The sequence below is a fragment of the Sitophilus oryzae genome, unplaced genomic scaffold (genome assembly GCF_002938485.1).
Source record: "Sitophilus oryzae breed Bouriz unplaced genomic scaffold, Soryzae_2.0 scaffold_1440_pilon_pilon, whole genome shotgun sequence".
Taxonomy (NCBI): domain Eukaryota; kingdom Metazoa; phylum Arthropoda; class Insecta; order Coleoptera; family Curculionidae; genus Sitophilus; species Sitophilus oryzae.
The window spans coordinates 5,484,450-5,498,273 of record NW_022146105.1 but is presented as its reverse complement, the minus strand read 5'-3'; the positions used below and the strand labels follow the sequence as shown (position 1 = coordinate 5,498,273).

General features: G+C 33.1%; 1 protein-coding gene across 1 annotated transcript in view; it reads left to right on the top strand.

Moving 5' to 3' along the window:
- The window catches only part of LOC115876914, a gene marked incomplete at its 3' end in the record, with an annotated part of 62,404 nt that extends 49,122 nt beyond the window's left edge, over positions 1–13,282 (top strand). Inside the window, 1 exon segment of the mRNA XM_030892963.1 lies at positions 12,750–13,282. Within this exon segment, the coding sequence (XP_030748823.1) occupies positions 13,225–13,282 (58 nt within the window).
- Positions 13,283–13,824: the final 542 nt, after the last annotated feature.

Sequence of the window (13,824 nt, the reverse complement as noted above, 5' to 3'; positions counted from 1 at the left end):
TTCACCTCCAATACGTGACCAAGGTTTGCATATTTCTATTCAAAATCCAATAATTTTGGTGATTACATCTTCTTTCGATTTTTATATTATTTTTTTATTTTATTAAAAGCCATTTACTTTAAAAAAAATGTTTGACAAGAAACCCTGGTAAAAAATTTAAGGAATTATATCTGTACAGGGACAGCATTTTAAGTATCTCACTCAATTTATAATTTTTCGGTTGTGTATTTAAAATTAGTGGAAATATTTTCTAATGTAATTTTTGCAAGGATGCCGATTTTCTACCTCAATATTTTTTAAAATACCAATTTTTGAGAGATACGATGCCATTTTGATTTTTTTTTAAATGGAAACTCCCACATATTTTAGCTAATTTCAAAAATATATAGTTTAGTCTACCTTGCGCTGATCGTTTTCAATATACAGTGAATTTCAAAATGAAATGTTCCAGAATCATTTTAAGAGTCTCCCCCAATTGATTTTTTTTCAATTGTTTCCTATTTTAAGATAGTAAAAAGACATTTTAATGTAATTTTTTGCGAGGATGCCTGAAGATTATCTGAAATTTCTTTAAATCCTCAATTTTGACAGATACGACGTCATCTTGATTTTTTTTTAAATTAAAACCCCCACATATTTTAGCATCGCCCGGTAGACAAACTTTACCAAATTTCAAAAATATACAATTTAGTATACTTTGCACTTTGCGCGTCCTCGCCCAAAATTACATTAAAATATCTTTTTACTATCTTAAAATAGGAAACAGGAAAATTTTCAATTGGGTGAGAAAAATGATTCTGGAAAAATTCATTTTTAAATTCACTGTATATCGAAAATGGTCAGCGCTAAATGTACTAGGCTATATATTTTTGAAATTAGCTAAAATATGTCTACCGGAAGACGCTAAAATATGCGGAGGTTTCCATTTAAAAAAATCAAGATGGCATCGTATCTGTCAAAATTTTCGTTTTAAAATATTTTTAGGTAGAAAATCGGCATCCTAGCAAAAAAAACATTAAAAAATATTTCTACTATCTTTAAATAGGAATTAGAAAAATTGTAAATTGAGTGAAACACTTAAAATGTTGTCCCTGTATACTTTAAAAAGTGACCCTTTAATATTTGACTTTAAAAAAAGCTTAATTTTTTTATTACAGGCATCTTTTAACGTAGCAAAGTAGGAATCGTTATGCAACTACCGAATCCAAAAATACATTATCATTACGATTTTCGTCGAAATAAAGTATGGAAAATATTAGGTATTGGATTAAGTTTCGTGCCATCATCAATTCATACCACTATTGCATCTAATTCAAATATCACATCCTATATTTTAGACATTTAAGTAGTAACTAAGTGTGGGAATATGTTCTGGCGTCATACTCTACTAAAGCTGTCGTCTCGTTGATCGGAAGCCATTAAGATCTGTTTTTATTTTATATATCGTCCTGATTAAGTGTAATTTTAATACTTTGGAATAAAGGTATATTTATGTACTTTACTAATATGGAGTATCACTAAGACTTTAAAAACGAAGAAATTTGAGTTTTAATAACCTGCTACTTCCAAATCGTGAAGGAAACGTTCGACTCTTCAATCATATTTTTTTACTAAAAATACTTTTCTATATTATACTACCTGTGGTAATTAAGAGAGTGCAAGGTAAACTAATATAATATAATAATATAAATACTAAAATCTTCAAAGAAGCCTCTCAAAGATTTCAAACTACCCTTGTTAAGGACAGGTAGAAAAATGAACATAAAGAACCCTAAATTGAAAAAATAGAAACCTGTTCTCTCACGTTCCATTTGTCATGGTCATCGTAAAGTCATGCCGACAGAGGTTTGGGAATAACACTTAGAAGAGTTCTTCAATTTAAAGTTGTTGGAATAGAATTTTATGCATGGTGAATGAACTGGAGATTATTTATTATTTAACGACAGAAAATAAACAAGTTATTTTAAAGAAAAGATTAAAAAAATAGGAATACATACTTACATTTTGTTAAATAAAAATCTATAGTAATATACAGGGTGTTTCAAAACAAATGCGAAAAACTTCAGGGGGTGATTCCTTGTTAAAAATAAAGGGTAGTTTGCTTTATAAATGTTGGGTCAAAAGTCAACCATTAGGGAGATATCGCGGAACAAAGATGGCGGAAAAATAATGTTTTTATTTTTTATCTTGAAAACGAAAAGCGATAGACTAATGAAATTTTATAGAAGCATTACTGTTATAAAAACACACTTTCTGGTAATTTTTTTACTTTTTTAAAATGAGTGGAAGGGGTTGAAATAAACTACCCCAATCATTCTTGTTAACGAAATTTAAAGAAAAATCTTATCAAATTTGGATAGTTTAGTTGATTTAGAAACTTTTTTATCTCTTGTGTTTTTTTAATAAAAGTCACCGATTTGAAATTAAAAAATAAAATGTAAAGCATTACGTGTCAGGACAAAAAACATTTTTAGATAAAGAATCTAGTTGGCTGCTGTAATTTTCTTAGGAAAAAATCTAGTCGACCGCTGTCACTTTTTAGGATGTTTCTAATATTATTTAATTTGACATACTCTACTGCAATACGTTATTATCTTACGATCAATTAATTATTCCGAAGCCTTTTTTCTTTATCTAAAAATGTTTTCTGCCCTGACATGTAATGCTTTACATTTTATTTTTTAATTTCAAATCGGTGAGTTTTATCAAAAAAACACAAGAGATAAAAAAGTTTCTAAATAAACTGAACTATCCAATTACTTTTTTGCATGTGTTTGATACGATTTTTCTTTAAATTTCGTTAACAAGAATGATAGGGGTAGTTTATTTCAACCCCTTCCACTCATATTAAAAAAGTGAAAAAATTACCAGAAAGTGTGTTTTCATAACAGTAATGCTTCTATAAAATTTCATTAGTCTATCTCTTTTCGTTTTCAAGATAAAAAATAAAAACATTGTTTTTCCGCCATCTTTGTACTGCGATATCTCCCCAATGATTGACTTTTGACTCAACGTTTATAAAGCAAACTACCCTTTATTTTTAACAAGGCATCACCCCCTGAAGTTTTTCGCATTTGTTCTGAAACACCCTGTATAAAATCCTTAAGTGACTGTCCCACTGATTAATCACGATCCTGCTCAAACCACAAACCACTCAACTTGATTCTAGGGTGTAAAGGTTCGATTGCCAGTTCCAAGGGGGCGAAACCACCTCTCAAATATTACAATATTTTTTATTTAAAAAAACGGTAAAATTTCCGGAAAACGCTTAAACACATATATTATTTTGTTTTTTACATATTTTAAGATTTTTTAAAAATGTATACAGGGTGTTTTTGAAAAATCTTGTTATTGAGGACGCTTAAACACATATATTTTATTTTTTTACATATTTTAAGATTTTTTAAAAATGTATACAGGGTGTTTCGAAAAATCTGGTCATATGATTAATCACGATCCTGCTTAAAGCGCTTGACGTATAAAGTTAATTTTTGGAAAACGGATTGACTTTAGGGTGTAGAGGTTCGATAAGAAGGGATCTTTCTAAAATCGAATTCTAAGGGGGTGAAACCACCCCTCAAATATTAGAATATTTTTTTTATTTAAAAACCGGTGAGTTTTTCGGAAAAACTCTTATACACGTATATTTTATTTTGTTGTTTTACATATTTTAAGATTTTTTAAAAATTTATACAGGGTGTTTCATAAATTGACCATTGAGTAATCACGATTCTGCTTAAGCTTGACGTTTAAAGCTGATTTTTGGCAAACGGATTGACTGTGGGGTGTAGATGTTCGATAAGGAGGGGTTTCTCGAATCTCAAATTCCAAGAGGGTGAAAACGCCCCTCAAATATTACACAATATTTGTTATTTAAAAAACGGGGGAAAACGCTTGGACACGCACAATTTATTTTGTTTTTTTACATATTTTGAAATACGATTAACTCGACGCGAACGAAGTCGCGGGTACACGCTAGTTAATTTATAAAGGTATATATGAAGGTAATTTCTCTAAAAATAATCATCACTACAATAAATACACAAACTCTAGTCCAGTAACTACAGACTAACACTACTTATCTAACAAAATTAATAATTAATCTATGTAGAATGTAGAATGTTTAAGCAGGGAGTTAATCACCGCGACCTTACAAATCTATTGTGTGTTCCCCTTTCTTGAGTTATAACGAGTTATAACTCATCATACAGTCTCAGGGCTTTAACAAAAGCCAGTATCTGAGACGGCTCCACAGAGGCCAGCTCTCCATCCTCGACATTAGCCGTACCAAAGTTCATGGCACGAATGGTCGTCGTCTCAGCGAACTCAGTGATAAGGTGTTTCTCCATTTTCCCCACAAAATCTTCATTCGCCGTTGTTTCTCAGCTTCAGCCTACTGAGGTGTTTGTTGAGGAGACAGTGTCCTGTTAGAAACCCTGTGACAATTCGAAGATTGTTTTTACTTAAATCAAGCAAAAACCTTTGATTTTTCTCGGTCGTAAGTTCTGAAGAACTTTTCCAGTGTCTTAGACCGTTGAAGGACACCCATTCCAAGTTACGGATAGAGTCTTCCAGATTCTTCAGTTCCGCTTTCAGTTGGTTCCCGTTTGGAAAACAGAACGGTTCTGGTCCAGTTAGTGTAGTGTTCGCTCCTTTTCTAGCTAGATAATTTGCTTTTTCATTGCCTTCTGCCTTCTATCCCTTGGTGAGCAGGCACCCAGAGTAAGAGGACTTTATTTTCTTTGCCTAATTTGTTGAGATTCTCTAGGCATTCTTTGACCAACTTCAAATTGATGGTTACAATTTACCGTTGATCGCGTTTAGTGCTGCTTGACTATCGGATAGGATGGCAATTTCCTGTTTTCGATAGTTCCTATCTAAGATAAATTGTACACATTTTTCGATAGCGTAAATTTCTGCCTGAAGGATACTGGGGTAGGTGCTCATTGGTTCGGAATATTTAGTTTTAGCCCCAAATACTCCTATCCCTGTCCCTGTTTTGGGTTTGGAAGCATCAGTATTGATATAATTAATCTATAGTACACAATAATCCATAATAAAATTTAGTTTTCAGATCTAGGGGATTTGAGAAATGAATTTTATCGAAAATATTGATATTAAATATGCACTATGAAACATGAAAACACCTATATTAAACAATATAGTGCAATCCCTAATATACAGATGCATGTGCAGTCTGTCTGCTTTTTTCAGAATGAAAACCGATCGATAATTAATTCTTGGTGTAGCAAATTAACCAGGTCTTTCGTGCTATGACCGCTATTCTCCGAATAACAGTCTTGTTGGCGTATTAGGCGTGTCTTGTTTTTAGCGTTTCGCACTTATAGATAATTTCAGCGATGTCACGCTTTACCTACCTGTTCTGCACTTTTATTCTGTATTGTGTTCCACATTTTTGAGTTAAATTACTTGTTTTTTCTATTCCATTTCTGTTGTACAGGGTGGTCCGAACTGTATTCCGGAAACTTCGGCAACATATTCTGTAGTTAAAAATACGTAAAAAAGTTCATATAAATGTATATCCTAAAATGCTTAGTTTCGGAGATACAGAGCGTAGAAGTTTCATTTTTATTTCGATTGTTTCCAAATAATTTCTGAAGTAACGTCAATATTTGGATGAAAATATAGGCGTCTGGAAGTTTTTTGACGTCAATATGACTCGTATTTGTAGGTGGCGCCACCTACATGTGTTTTAACCGTTTTTAAGAGTAATAACTTTTCTTTCGTACCTGTATAAAACTATCGTCTGAAAAAATATACATTTCCGTCAATTTTTTCGTAAAAAATGTCTCTTGGTAAAAATCGCTACGAGCAACCGTTTGCAAGATATTTGGAATGGAAATAGTCAATACATGTCATTATTATTGACGAAAAATAAACACGTTGAGTAGATATCGTCCCATTGCTGCCAAAAGTCACTAACTTACTTTTTATTACTTCCGACAAAAATGCGTCTAAAGAAGAATTGCATTGCATAAAGATGTTATAGTTAGTAACCATTCGGTATTAAAATAAAACATAAATAGCCAGAAATCGTAGTTAATGACTTTTGCAATCGATTCTCCGATTCAAAACATAGTTAGTGATTGAATTGGTTGTTCCGAAAAATGTTAGTTAGTGACTTTTGGCAGCAATAGGACGATATAGTTATTTCACTGAAATAATAAAATTTCGTTAGGTAAAATTTGATAAATTTTTATTTTTTTAAATTAATCATATTTTTTTCTGGAAAAAAAATTATAAATACAGTTTCTGTTGAACTTTTGACACAAAAACATTTCAAACTTATGATCTCAGTCGAACTATTTATTTAGTCAACATGATTAATTATTTATGTCAATGATGACAGGTATTGATAATTTCGACTCCAAATATCTCGAGAACTCTTAGTGATCTTTATCAATAGACCATTTTTACGTAAAAAATGACGGAAATGTATATTTTTCACTCAATAGCTTGCCGTAAAGAAGAGATATACGTGGCCAGCCCATCTTAAGCAGGATTTAGTAATCATGACTTCAGCGCTCTCGCAGCTAGGGTTTTCAAGGACTGATACGTTTGAGACATGGTGATTCTTACGAGTTGTCTAAGGTATCTCTGTTGCAACTTGTTTAATGCGTTCGTGTGCAGGGGGTTGGCACCCAGGTTTTGCTTCCATATAACGTGGTGGGGATTATTATTGCTCGGTACACTGCAAGTTTCGTTTTTGTGCCCAAGTCATGATTGTATCCTGTTATTTAATTTCCAAAATGCTCTTCAGGCACTGCTAATTCTGTGCTGAATTTCAGAGTCGATATTGCCTTTCTCCGAAATCAAACCACCGAGGTAATCGAATTCCGCTACACATTCCAATAGTTCTTCTCCGATTTTTATAGCACTGTTATGATTTTCCGGAGGAGTGCACATGATTTTAGTTTTAACGATGTTCAACTTGCCAAGGCCCAAAGCCTCGTATGCCTAGGTATATGTGTTCACCGTTTTTCTAATTGCTGTAACGTTTTTGCCACTAGAGCGCAGTCATCAGCGTATTGAAGTTCTGTGAAGAATTTTATACGTGTTTTTGCCCTGAGTCTTCTTATGTTGAACAGACCGCCGTTATACGTGTATCTAATACACATTCCTCTTTCCTGTAGTCTCCTGTCCACTATAATAGAGAGCGCTGTCATGAATATGTTGCATAGGAGACGAGCTAAGACACATCTCTGCCTAACTCCTGTATTCGTCGGGAAGGGATCGCTAAGTGATCCATTATGTGACATTCTCGACTTTTTCTTATGGAGGCTTTTACACACTGTAAGAAATTTGTTGGGTACTCTGAAATTTTGCATAATTGCCCAAAGTGCATCTGTGTTTACAGAGTCAAAGGTTTTTGTTAGGTCGATGAATGCAATATAAAGTAGAGAAAAATAGCCTATTTGGGACATAAACTCCGTGGAGAACGCGCCTGGGCAACATTGAAGGAGGTAAAAGTGGAATAGGCCATCCGAGAGGCCGATGAAAGCTATTCTGAAGCACAGTTGGAGAAAATTTGTCAATGGACAGGCATACAGGACTTCCAAGCTCTCCAAGTCACTGCAATTAAGAGAATCATCCGACGAGAAAGAAAAAGATGAATGCCTGTGCAGGACTCTGCACATTAAGAAGAAAGAAATACATATTTTCAGAACTACTCATACTATTGATAAATCTTTCAATAATTTTACCAATGACTGATAGGACTATTCATAGTGTATTAACTGAGCAATAACGACAGGTTGCCAATGAAACATAAGACTACGCGATATTTAGACCTGACTTATTGGCATATAAGAACAAAATTCGTTACAGAATAATAAATTAACACTATCTAACCGTGATACATCATTTATATGCAGCCGGTGTCCATGTTGCGTACGTGTTATGAAATAACTTCAAGTTTTATGGCTTTTTAACTTGTTATTTATTTCCTAGGGGGTCCTGTACAGCGCAAGATCTTTTTTTTTAAGAAGTGCTTTAACGTAATCTGAAAGTAACGTTTAGCGTTAATGCACTCCTAAACATAAATTTATTTTTAAAGTGCTTATAAATTTTATTACACGAGGTAACAATAAAAGCAAATCATGCAAATTTGTCGTTTTTATGGGTATATATTATGATTATAGAAGGGATTATATGACCCATAAAGTATCTCTAGTATCAGGGATTCGAATAAAAACTTTTTTAGAATTTATAGAATACATTACGGTGCGGTGGTTTAACGACTTCCCTATTTCAATTAATATTTTTGTAAGGGAAGTAAGAATTTTGTAAATGTCACGTAAAAAATAGAGGTATATGCACATACTATGTGTAATAATAAGCATCTATCAAAAAATGAAAACAAAATGATGTTATCATAGACTTAAAGTCTATGGATGTTATCATAAAAACGCGTTTAGATTTTTAGGACTTTTTATTTTTTGTATTTTTACGGTATGGAAATTTGGAAATGCTAAAACGGTGTTAATAATTTTAGATGAAGCAACATTTTTTTTATAAGGATTTAAAAAGAATGTATTTTCCTCTTATAAACACCTGGGGATATACCTTTCGGTCTTTGGATCTGTTAACAATCCACATATTGCATCCTCAAAATTAAAAGGTAATAATGATAAAAATAACGAGTAACGATTAAAAGATAATATGGAAATAAAACTGGAATAGGGATACTTACATTCAAACATAATAGCTCTTATCATTCTAACAACGATAACTAAAAATAACAATATTGTATTTAATGCGATAAAGGGTGTTTTGTCCATGTATATATTTGTCATTAGATAAACTATAGGGAATTACCGTATAAGAAATATTGGTATAACTTTATAGAGAATTTGATTAACATCACATTTTGTGCTATATTAAATGTTAAAGAAACACAAAATTTATTTAGTCCATTGTTACGGAAAATGTGTCTCTAGGTTAGGTTATATTGCTGACGTTTGGGAGCATATTTGATCCCTCATTCGGAGGCCTAGGGCCCATTGCGATACCCCTGTTATAATTGTACCAAACCTTCCTCTCATTTCTTCTTTGCGTTAAAGCACTTCCAGCTCTTTGCAAAGTTCCCGATGTCGCTGATGTTGACTTCTGCTGCTTCCTCTAGTCACTCCAAACAACATTGCCCTAAAGTTATAAAGCGTCGGCATTCCAGTGGCGGACAGTAGCACAGCAGGTGCTCTATGGTTTCTTCTTCCTCTCCGCCTTCTCTGCAGTAGTCGTCGTTGGAAATCTTCGATCTCACGAGGTTTACCCCCTTGGGGCAGTTTCTAGTGATAACACCTAAAATTATGCGTACTGGGTTCTTTTTGTACTCTAGTAGTTGTTTTGTCTTTTTGCTATCTACCACTGACCTCAGTCTTCGAGCTGTAACGCAGTCCTCACGGTCTTGTCACGTCTCTTGCTGCTTGGCCTTGATGGTAGTTGGAAGCTTCCTTCAGTGTGTTGATCGTCACAAATGGTGGGTCATCTGCCACGACCTCTCCCCTAACCTCCTCTTTGGTTTTGGCGAATCTGTATGCTTCTTGGTTGCCCACCACATTGCTGTGGACTGGCACCCAACACAGAGTAGTTCCGCCTTGACGCAGCCAGGATTGTGTTTCTTGGCAGTCCATCCCAGTTTTCGATCTCACTCGTGGTGATTCTCATTAAAGCGCCCAAGCTCTCAGAGGCAAGCTCTACAACTGGCAGCTTCCTTTATGGCGTAAACCTCTGCTTGTAGAACATTACAATTGTCGATTGTTTAGTTTCTCTGAGAATATGCTTATACCTGTGCCTCCTGAAGTTACGGAAGCGTCTGTGTAGATTGCTATTTCTTGAGTGTTCATTACTCGGTTGCTTTCCTATTGTTTTCTTGTCGAGATACGAATGCTTATCTTTTCTCCAAAACCAAGTTTGGTGAGTATACAGTCCGTTTTCTGATCTAGCAGATGTGGACTCGTATTTGCCATGGTTTTCCCTATCAATGGTAATATCCTCGAGTGACCGTAGTTGGTCTGGTTCCACAGATTGGATTCCCTTAATCTTAGGGCACCCTTAGAGGTCAGATCCTTCACGAACCAGCCGATTGATTGCAAGTCTAGAATTACTTCTAGCGCAGCATGCGCTGTTTTGTTCCTTGCTCCAGTTGTACCTAGAGTGCTAATTGCTGTACTTTTGTGTCGCATTTTCTATTAGTCTTTTTAAGTACCGTTTCCCACCATTCTAGTGCTCCATAATTGATGATTGGTCTAACCTATGAAACACTAGTATGGTGAAAAAGGTGACTTTAACAACAGCAAAAAAATGACGATACTGAAAATTAGGTACCTAATAACAACCATCTATCAAAAAATGAAAACAAAATGATTTTATCATAGACTTAAAATCTATGGATATTATCATAAAAACGCGTTTCGATTTTTAGGACTTTATATATTTTGTATTCTTCTCTAAAACTAGGTACGGTATGGAAATTTTTTAAAACGATAGTAACAATTTCAGAACAAGAAACATTTTTTTATAAAGAATGCATTTTCCTCTTATAAACACCTGGAGATATACTGTTTTTGGATCTCTTAAATCAATATGTGGATCGCCACATATTGCGTCCATAAAATTAAAAAGTAATAATGATAAAAATAACGAGTAACGATTAAAAGATAATACGGAAATAAAACTGGAATAGACATACTTATCTTTCTAACAACGATAACTAAAAATAACAATATTATATTTAATGCGATAAAGGGTGTTTTGTCCATGTATATGTTTGTCATAAATAGATAGATTAACTATAGGGAATTACCGTATAAGAAATATTGGTATGCCTTTATAGGGAAATACCGAATTAACAAATATTTGGCAATTCATTATTTAGGAACCTAGTTTGACGCTAAATAACAATATATTTTCCTTCAATCCCTTTTTCTATTGTTTTTGTAACTTCGTTTTTATAACCATTATGTTGGTAATCAAGAGGGAAAACAGAGGAATTAAATTGGGAAACAGAGAGATAAATTGCTCAAGTATTGAACAGTAATTTGTCTAACGATACAAAAATTATTGTAAAAAATGTAATTAGTGAAATGTTATTGATTGCTGGCACACATATATGAAATACTGCTGGTTATTATCAAAGTAAAATAAGGTTATAACTGACTAACCGTCTTAAAAATTAAATACCGTGTGTACCATAACCTTGTAGAATCATCAATCACTAAATACAGCCACTCTATCTAGGGATTGATGATACCACCACGTACTATGTACCACCACATTTTTTATTTATTATATATTAACATTAATCCGCATTAATCTGATTTTATATACAGGGTGGTCTAACTGTATTCGGGAAACTTCGGCAGCATATTATGCAGAAAAAAATAATTAAAAAAGTTCTTATAAATGTATGTCCTAAAATGCTTAGTTAGGGAGATACAGGGTGTAGACGATTAATTTTTATTTCGATTTTTTCCAAATAATTTACTGAACTAACGATATTCGATATTAGGATGAAAATTGGTGTCTGGGAGTATTTTGACATTAGAAATTTGATATTGATGTCAATATAACTCCTAATCGTAGAGGGCGCCACCTACAGATTTTTTAACTGGTTTGAAGAGTAATAACTTTTCGTCCGTACCTGTATAAAAGTGCTGAGTAAAAAATATACATTTACGACGTTTTTTTCGCAAAAAGGTATCTCGGTAAAAATCGCTACGAGTAACGGTTCTCGAGATATTTGGAATCGAAATTATCAATAACTGTCATTATTGACAATAATTAAACATGTTGACTAAACAGTCATTAGACTGAAATAATAAATTTGAATTTTTTTTGTGCTAAAAGTTAAAGAGTTCTCTCTTTTATCATAATTTTTTTGAAGAAAAAAATTTTGATTAAGTTAAACAAATAAAAAGCTCCCAAATTTATAATTTCAATCAAATCAAACAATCAACATCAAAAATTAAATATCTTCTACTAAAAAACTACTACTAACTAAAAAAATACTACTAAACTAAAATATCTTGAAAACTAAACTAATATACTAAAATAAAAAACTAAAATACTTAACTAAAATACTACTAAACTAAATACTAAAATACCAAAACTAAAATACTAAACTAAAATACTACTAAACTAAAAAATTTGAAATATATTCAACAGGTTTATTTTTTGTCAATAATGACATGTATTGACTATTTCCATTCTAAATATCTTGAGAACCGTTGCTCATAGCGATTTTTACCAACTACCATTTTTACGTGGAAAATGACGAAAATGTATATTTTTTCACTCAATAGTTTTATACAGGTACGGACGAAAAGCTATTACTCTTTAAAAAACTTAAAACACATGTATGTGGCGCCCCTGACAAGTAGTCATATTGACATAAAAATCCAATTTATCATATCAAAAAATACCACTTTTTATCAAAATATCGACTATAATTCTGAAATTATTTGGAAAAAACCGAAATAGAAATGAAACTTCTACACCTTCTATCTCCGAATAGAAGTACACGAGTTTTTTAACTGCAGAATATGCTTTCGAAGTGTCCCGAATACAATTCGGACCACCCTGTATAACCATGCTTCTAAAAAATATGTATTTTTTATGACATTAACTTTGTAGGTTACTAAACCTGTAAATACATCCACCATGTTAACCAAACACACGATATCTACTTTATATCTAACAACCAACTAAACATAATTTACTAATTTCAGGTAAGCCTCTCCAACCCTAACAACCCAATAAAACAACCACGCGCCAGAAACACGGACGAAATAACTCGCAAAGAATTAATTAAATAACAGAGACGACACCGCAGAAAACGTAAATTAGTAAAGGATTAACAGAAAACAAAACTAAAAAGTCTAGAACTAAAAATAAACTCGCCATTTAATAGCGAAAGGTTTTGTCGGTATGTAAGGTACCAACGACGTAGTACCTATAGCGTCGTCGTAGCTTGCGTACAAAACTAGATACTACATCATAAGAAAAACGAAGAGGAAAAGGGAAAAAGAGAGGAAAGAAAGACAAAAAAACGGACGATAGATCGCGGTACAGCTATCCTCGGCTTTATAATATACGCGGTGGCGAGCAACAAGTGTTGAGAACAAGCGAGCGCCTCGAGAAAGGGTTCAGTGAACGCAGCTAGTGTCCCAGGTCATGGACAGCTAGAGGAGAGGAACTGTCAAGATGGACATGGAAGAGACGAACGGCAGGCCGGGCAGCGGGCACAGTCTCAGCGTTCTAGGTAAGTCACATCGAATGTAATGATAACAATAACGAAAAATTTCTTTTTGAATAGCAAGACAGAAGAGGACAATGCGTCACTTATAAACTTTCTTAATAAAAAATGTCCATACCCCTGTGACGTATTCATCTCTCCAAAAAAAAAGTCGTAGAGGTATTTCGCCACTGTAAGAAAATCTACAAAATAAAATAGTTATTTTTTGTAAACACTGCTGCTTTAATCATATATAATCATACATACGAGGCATTTCGGAAAAAATAAGGACAGGAAAACAATATAACATACGAACATCTTTCAAAACACAAAATACACTTAGATCCATTTTAACACACACTAAACCAATGAACACTGGACAACAAACAAAAAATGTAATATACAAAATACCATATGTGAATGTGATAAATTTTGTATTGGTGAAACATCTAGAATCTTAAATGTTCGAATTAAAGAACATAAAGATTATTTAAGAAAAAGCGACACTGTTCGGTTTTTATATGATTCAAAATAAAAAATATATAAATTGTAAAATTAGTAATTTTTTA